This window comes from Halictus rubicundus, chromosome 10 (genome assembly GCF_050948215.1).
Source record: "Halictus rubicundus isolate RS-2024b chromosome 10, iyHalRubi1_principal, whole genome shotgun sequence".
In the NCBI taxonomy this organism is placed as follows: Eukaryota; Metazoa; Arthropoda; class Insecta; order Hymenoptera; family Halictidae; genus Halictus; species Halictus rubicundus.
The window spans coordinates 16,005,275-16,012,041 of record NC_135158.1 but is presented as its reverse complement, the minus strand read 5'-3'; the positions used below and the strand labels follow the sequence as shown (position 1 = coordinate 16,012,041).

The 6,767-nt window shown below is 36.9% G+C and overlaps 1 protein-coding gene across 1 annotated transcript; it reads right to left on the bottom strand.

Moving 5' to 3' along the window:
* Positions 1-3,637: 3,637 nt before the first annotated feature.
* Positions 3,638-5,538, bottom strand: Bigmax (helix-loop-helix-leucine zipper transcription factor bigmax). Its single transcript, XM_076794365.1, has 5 exons — positions 5,167-5,538; positions 4,793-4,942; positions 4,330-4,709; positions 4,146-4,259; positions 3,638-4,072 (listed from the first exon to the last, which is right to left on the bottom strand). The coding sequence occupies exons 1-5, from the start codon at positions 5,201-5,203 to the stop codon at positions 4,016-4,018; spliced, it is 738 nt and encodes a 245-aa protein (XP_076650480.1). The 5' UTR covers positions 5,204-5,538; the 3' UTR covers positions 3,638-4,015.
* Between the last annotated feature and the right edge of the window lie 1,229 nt (positions 5,539-6,767).

The following is a 6,767-nucleotide window of genomic DNA, read 5'->3' as shown; positions in this document are numbered from 1 at the left end:
AAGCGAAACGCGCGAGGAAATTTAATTTAGAAAAGAAGTTAGGACAATATAATGCCTGTGGTGGTCAATGGATTAAGGACGATCCGGCTGGCGAAAAATTGACGTTGGATTCCAATTTTGAAGCAGCGAATTCGCATAATGTCCCGACACCGAATTTCGAACTTCTGAAACGTTTTCGTGGGAACAAGTGAATGTTACGATTCTGGTAATTATTGATCGAAATGACGCTCGTTCCACTTGAACATTCCTGTATGGAAAATTCAATTCAATTGTCGAATATACTTAGCTTGAAATAATAATTGCGAAAGAGCTTGTAAAGTGTGAAAATTCTCTACTGTAGTTAAATATTACCAGTGTCCGCGAATGTGATAAAGTATGATTTAATTGTAACAAAATTGTATCTCGGTTCATAGAAAAATATAAGATAGCACCTTCAGTGCTTGCAGAATGTAAAGACGCCTGATTGAATCTAAAGAAGTATGATTTACTCGGAACAAAGATACGAAAGTATTGAAAATCACGGACCACGGAGATAGTTGAATAGAATTACTATTTCACGCGCGGTCTGTTAGATTGAAATGTAACTTTAGAATGTTAATATCAACGGAAGAAAGTAATGAATGAGTTAAAAATCATGTACATGAATCGTGTCTGAGGGCGCACAAAGGGGACTTGTAACCGCTAAAGGAAATTCAAGATGAATAAAGTTAATAAACAGACGAAGGCCGTGAATAAAGTTATCGAGGGCCGGCCTCGTATCAACGAAGTGGGAGCTCCCGCGAGAATCCATGCGAATTAACTATGCTCCGGCGTCCTTTCGCGCAGGGAATTTCTATGGAAATGATCGTCCTTTGAGACGGAGCCGCGTTGCAGTTTTGTGGATCGTTCGGGGCTCGAGCGATCACGCGCAGACCTCGATCGAATTTGAATTATCACTAGAAAAGGATCCGGTTCGAATGAAGGCCGGAGGCTTCCCGAGGATATTTCTCCTGGATTGCTCCGGAAATGGCTGATCTTTATGGAGGGGAACAGCGTTTCGATCGAGAACGTGTAAACCCCGATGATACGGGAACATTTGCGTAGGTAACACCCAGGAAGCAATTTTTGTTATTCTCCCGGCTGCGAATCGTGCGCATTAACGCGTGCATATACCTGAAACACGAAATTAAAACGTTCGTAAAGGTCAATGAGGACTTCGTTTCATTTGCGGCGAAATAAGTTGGTAAAGCACGCTTTTATGCTTTAATCGTTTTGCCCGTACGCGGACTGCAAACCGACGCGAAACGGAGCGGAAAATGAAAACGGAATTTCCGACGTAAAAAGGACCGCGAAAGGACACAAAAATACTCGCATTCATACTCGATTTCTTTGCGCACAATACAAACGTTTGTCGAGATCGATGGGTTGAAGTCAATCGCATAATTGCTTCTTTAAACTTTTTGTTTCTGTTTTTTTTTTTTTTTTTTGTAGAAACAATTCTCTTCTTTATTTTCAACGTTTCGCAATATTTCTGCGGCCAGGTGAAATATATTGGTTTTTGTCCAACTTTATCGAGACAGAGTGCACAGCTTCAAATATTATGACTGCAATTATTTATTAATATCAACAATGGATGCACTCTTCCAGTGTCACCAAAGAGCTTTTTTTGAAATTAATATTGACATATGTTCTTCCTGTTTCAACGTGTTACGCGCTACGGGAACGGTGATATTAACTTGTCACTGTCGGACAATATAAATACAGAGCAGACATTAATCAGTACGTCGATGTACGGATAATAGCATGTTCTCTCGGATCATGATCACTCTCGTTCGTGTTATAAATAGTTCGTATCGCAGCGGAACAAAAGGCAAAAATTGTAATTGTAATTGTGCATGGAGATATCGTTTGTATTGACCACTTGTTATGTGCAGGTACAAATGATTTTTCCATTGGAAAAAATGATTTGCTTGAAAAAATCTGCATTTTGAACTGGTGGTGCCATCCGTGTCAAAACGCTCAAACTGATAGGCAAACGTTATCAACAGGTAAGTGTGTTTGGATAACAGAATAGTTTAAACATTAAAACAGTTCGGATATTGAAACACTTCAAAAATTGTATACTCTATTCTCAAGTATTTTAAAGAATGCAAGATTTGAAAAGGATTAATTTCATATGACTTTTTTCCATATACATTTTTAGTGAAATGATAAAACTGGGAAAAAACATTCGTTACAAAGTTAATCACTTTTTCCAAGAAACTTTCTTCTCAATATCAACACAATATCTTTCCTTAATCTTCCAGCCAACAAAGATCACGACGTTTTTGATCCAAAAAATTCGATCCTCTAAACTCTAAAGTACACTCGTTGCTGGATACTCGTGCAATTCACTTATGGCTTTTCTTGCGCGTACGTGACTGTCGACGAATAAATCGGATATAGATGAAACTGTTTGGTAATACAATCTCATATTTCATAAACCAGAATTTTATTTGATTTTTAGAGTCTATATAAAAATTTGTACAATGTAACAAGTATTCCGTTCGCTTCTTTTCAATTAAATATTTTTAACGTATAAAATTTTATATTCGTTATTTTTGTATTATTAAATCTTATTTATTAATTTAATAGAACGCCACGCGATCATGTACCCCTATCGTTAATTCCTAATTTTGATTTAAATGTTTAGATTTACATCAGTCCACGCTTTTGAAATGTTTAATACTACCCTAAATTAAACTTTTAAGCGAAAGGCTTTGGCTGTATTAGTTGTGAAAGGATATAACATAATAAGATGAAACTAAGGGAGCACAATTCCTTGAATAACCATTGTTCAACCAGACAATAGACTGTAGAGGACAATTTTTCAAAGCTAAGGGAACTGCATACTAAATACAACAATTGTGATAAATGATGCCAGAGTACGATACTTCTATTCAACGCACGTTCTTTTTACAGAACAGCAATAATGTATTCCAGCACAATAGAACCCCTTTCTTTACTGAAAATTCTGTACAATATGAAAAGGATTCTTTAAAGATAAAATGACACAATAAAAATTGTTACATCATTTATAGAATCGATAAAGCCGATAAAATAAGATAAAAATCCTTTCACGTAATATTGAATGCAATCGAATTTCTCACCGATGTAAATTAATAAAAATGCATACACTATTGTTAATGTATTTATACGTCTCACAACATACATGTACTGACTTCTTTTTCAGACAGTTTGAATATGGGTGACGAAATATCGATATTTTTGGTAGTCGTTCTCGCGATTGGAGGTTTAATGATGATGAGTGCACTGCTGGCTTGTTATGCTTGTATTTTTCGAGATCTATGCTGCAGACAGGAAGACAGATCAAAGAGAAGACGTGTGCAGAGTCCTCACCAAGAACCTGATGACCCAAGCAGGCCCAAAATGGATGGTATACTTTTAAACGATATCACCCAAGGAGAAAGTATGCCAACAGAGTCTGAGAAAGTTTAACTAAAAACAACTGAAACACAGGAGTGTCTGAATTTTTTTGCAAGAATTGACAATAATAGTGAAAAAATTCATGAAAAATAGAACCAACAACAATATCGAAGAATTTCGACTATCACCATAATCTATGACTATAAAATACGGAATGTGAACCAAAACGGTCTGATGTTTATTTCAAGCTGCTATATTGCAGATTAATTTGTATTATGTACATAGTCAGATACATTCATACACATACATACATATGTGGCAAAATCGATGTAATAAAAAATCTCTGATAAAAATATTTAACATCGTCCGATCGCCAACAACGGCATGAGGAAATTCTGTGCCACATTCCATGGCTATATCTACAATTATGTTAATATATAAAATAAATTTCTATTTATATTTCTTGTGCACTTATTATGCTACCCGTATTGCATAAAACACACATGTTCCCATCGTTTCTGGTAACTCTACCAATTACTGAACTAAGTACCAGCAAAACATTTTTATAGATATTATATTGTGCAATCATCAACTCTATTCATATACTCGACTAGCTGATTTGACTGTTAAGCTGTTGGAGTACTGACAGTACCACTTCTCGTAAAGTCTGAAACATTTGTTACACATCGGTTAACTCACAAATAAAATGTACGTAGCAGTTTAGAGTATAGCTTATCTACCTGAGGTTTACAATGTTCCTCCAACCAACTGAACACGCATCCGGATAACTCTTGAAAATTTGCTACAGAAATATTATTGAAAGTTTGAAACAAACGATCCATAATTGCCTGGAACTGAAACAATATTTAGATTATAAACAATTTTCAAACTGGAAAGCCCGTGTATCGTGCACTTTAAGCTTACCACTTGAAATTTGGTTTCATCGGATATACGCATTTCTGCGTGTCCCGGTTGGGTCTGGTGGGATTTAACAATCTGCTCGTAATTAGCTTGCATAATACGCAAAGCGACAACCTCTTTTCTTAAAGCATTACGTTCTTCCTCTTGTTTCTTTTTTTGTTGCAACAAAAACTGTATGTAATCTATCGACTTCTGCAGCACAGTAGCTTTAGATAATTTATAGCCTGACGAATCGGTATGCTGGCAAGTGGGAACCAAATCTTGGAGGGAATCGTATCCTTTCTTAATCGCGTCCCTCCGTTTCTGTTCAGCTTGGGTATGTGCTTCCCTTCTGCGCTCCTTGTAGCTTATAGTAGAATTTTTGTTATCGCTGTCTTCATCTTCTACAAATAAGTAGGAACGTCAATATTTTTTAAGCAAATCTTAACTTGTCAGAAACATTCTAAAACTCAATTTAATCATTTACCTGTATTATGCGCCGACGAAGATGGTGTGTTCACTGATCCAGTACTGCTACAACGAGAGAATGTATATTTTTCTGTAGGACTAGACGGCTCCAGCTTCATATCACTGTCGGTTCCCATGTTTCCACCTCCCCCACGCATTGCTATACTCGCTGCTTACGCAAAACAACAAATGTTGAATAGCATTAAAATTGTTGCTCTACGATATTTTGTGAACGGTGTGCACAATCAAGACTGAATGTCTAGTGCCTCTCGTCTTATACTATCAAGCATCGGTTACTGATAAGAACTTGGTTCAAAGTGTGTTACAGTTTATGACATGGAACATGTTTGATAACAACGAGGAATTAAGCTCATAAAATTCGTATCCACTTACACATTTCGTATCCATCTTTGTGCAACGTCTCTGCCATTACGTCAACGATTCGTTTGCCGAGGATCAACGCGAGAAAGAAACGGTATCAAACCTAAAATGCGCACGTGGAAAGGTTACAACCAAGTTGCAACAAGTAATATGCACTGGTGGCGTAGCGTAACGGAACACGGTTATCCATAAAGATTTGTTTGGCAAACTGTTGCGTCGGTGAAAGGACACGTTAAATCTGGAAGACACGTTGGACCAGCGTGAAACACGACTGCGACACCATAATTTTGATAAGCAAACAATCCCGATATTAATCCGTAATTCCCATCACTCTGTTATGTGGACAAAGCCATCTTCGACAGAAATGTAACTGTTGAGCATGGTCGACGGCTCGTCGAAGCAGGGTCGCCACCTATCCAGACAAAGGAACAGAACTGTCAAACGAAGCCACGTGCTCGACTAGCAGACGAAAGCGAAAGTCAAGGTCACGCTAGAGAAATACAAACGCGGTCTCATGCTAGGCGGTTATGTCCCGCCTCGCGTGAAAAACGCAGGACACCGCGAGACGAGCAACAGGGAAATGCATCAGCGAATAATAATTTGCATTCCTTTTTGCTTTTTCTGTACATTTCGACAGTTAACCTAATTGTTCTGTACACATTAGCTCCGAAAAATTGCCCGTTCAAAAAGAAAGACATTGTAGTGTGAGAAGGATGATGATGATGACACGCCAGAATAGTCATCCTGTAACTACTGGCGTGAAAAGGCTGAGAGGAGAAATTGAATATGTTTACTCTTTACTCGGTAGAAATTTCAAACTTCTCCGAATTTTCATTTGTTTTTTTAAACGTAATGCAAACATAGAAGGCATCTAGGAGTACATTTTATGTTAAATTACGTTTATTATTAGGTGTATCTAATATATTATAATATAATATATATAATATATATATATATAGAAATCATATATATAATATATATTATAATATATATTTACAATCGCTTTAATACATGTAAAACCATTTAAGATAACTCATATTCTTCGGCGGTACGACGTTTCGGGCCGTAACGCTAGCATTTTGTGTTCCTATGTTCCATGTGTGTTCATGCGTATGATCTGTTCTTTTTTTCCGTGTGTGTGAGTGTATAATTTCCAAAGTACACGCGCATCGGTATTTCCTTTTACTCTTAGCAACTCTATCTCTGTGTACCTGATCCGGAGACCATTTACTTTGCTAGTATGTACATATACTGCGAACGAGCGATGGTCCTCGGATTTAATTCGTGGCGAATCGAAAAATTGAAAATGATCGTTACCGTTTTTCTTTTTCTTTTTTTTTTTTTAATTATTTTTGTTCTCGCAATCCTTACCGCACGGCACTACTAATTAGGAAATTATTCTACTTCTAATTGTGTATTCATTGTTATATTCGATTAATCTTAGTAGATTCATATACGTAGTACACAACGCTACATTTTGCATCGTTCGGGGACGGATAATGTCGGAAAGCCGAGGACTGTAAACTATTTTAAGACAATAAATTGGCAACGTGTGTCGTCGGAAGAATAAATATTTTAGTTAGGAGTACGTGAGGTACATTAAGTTACTGATT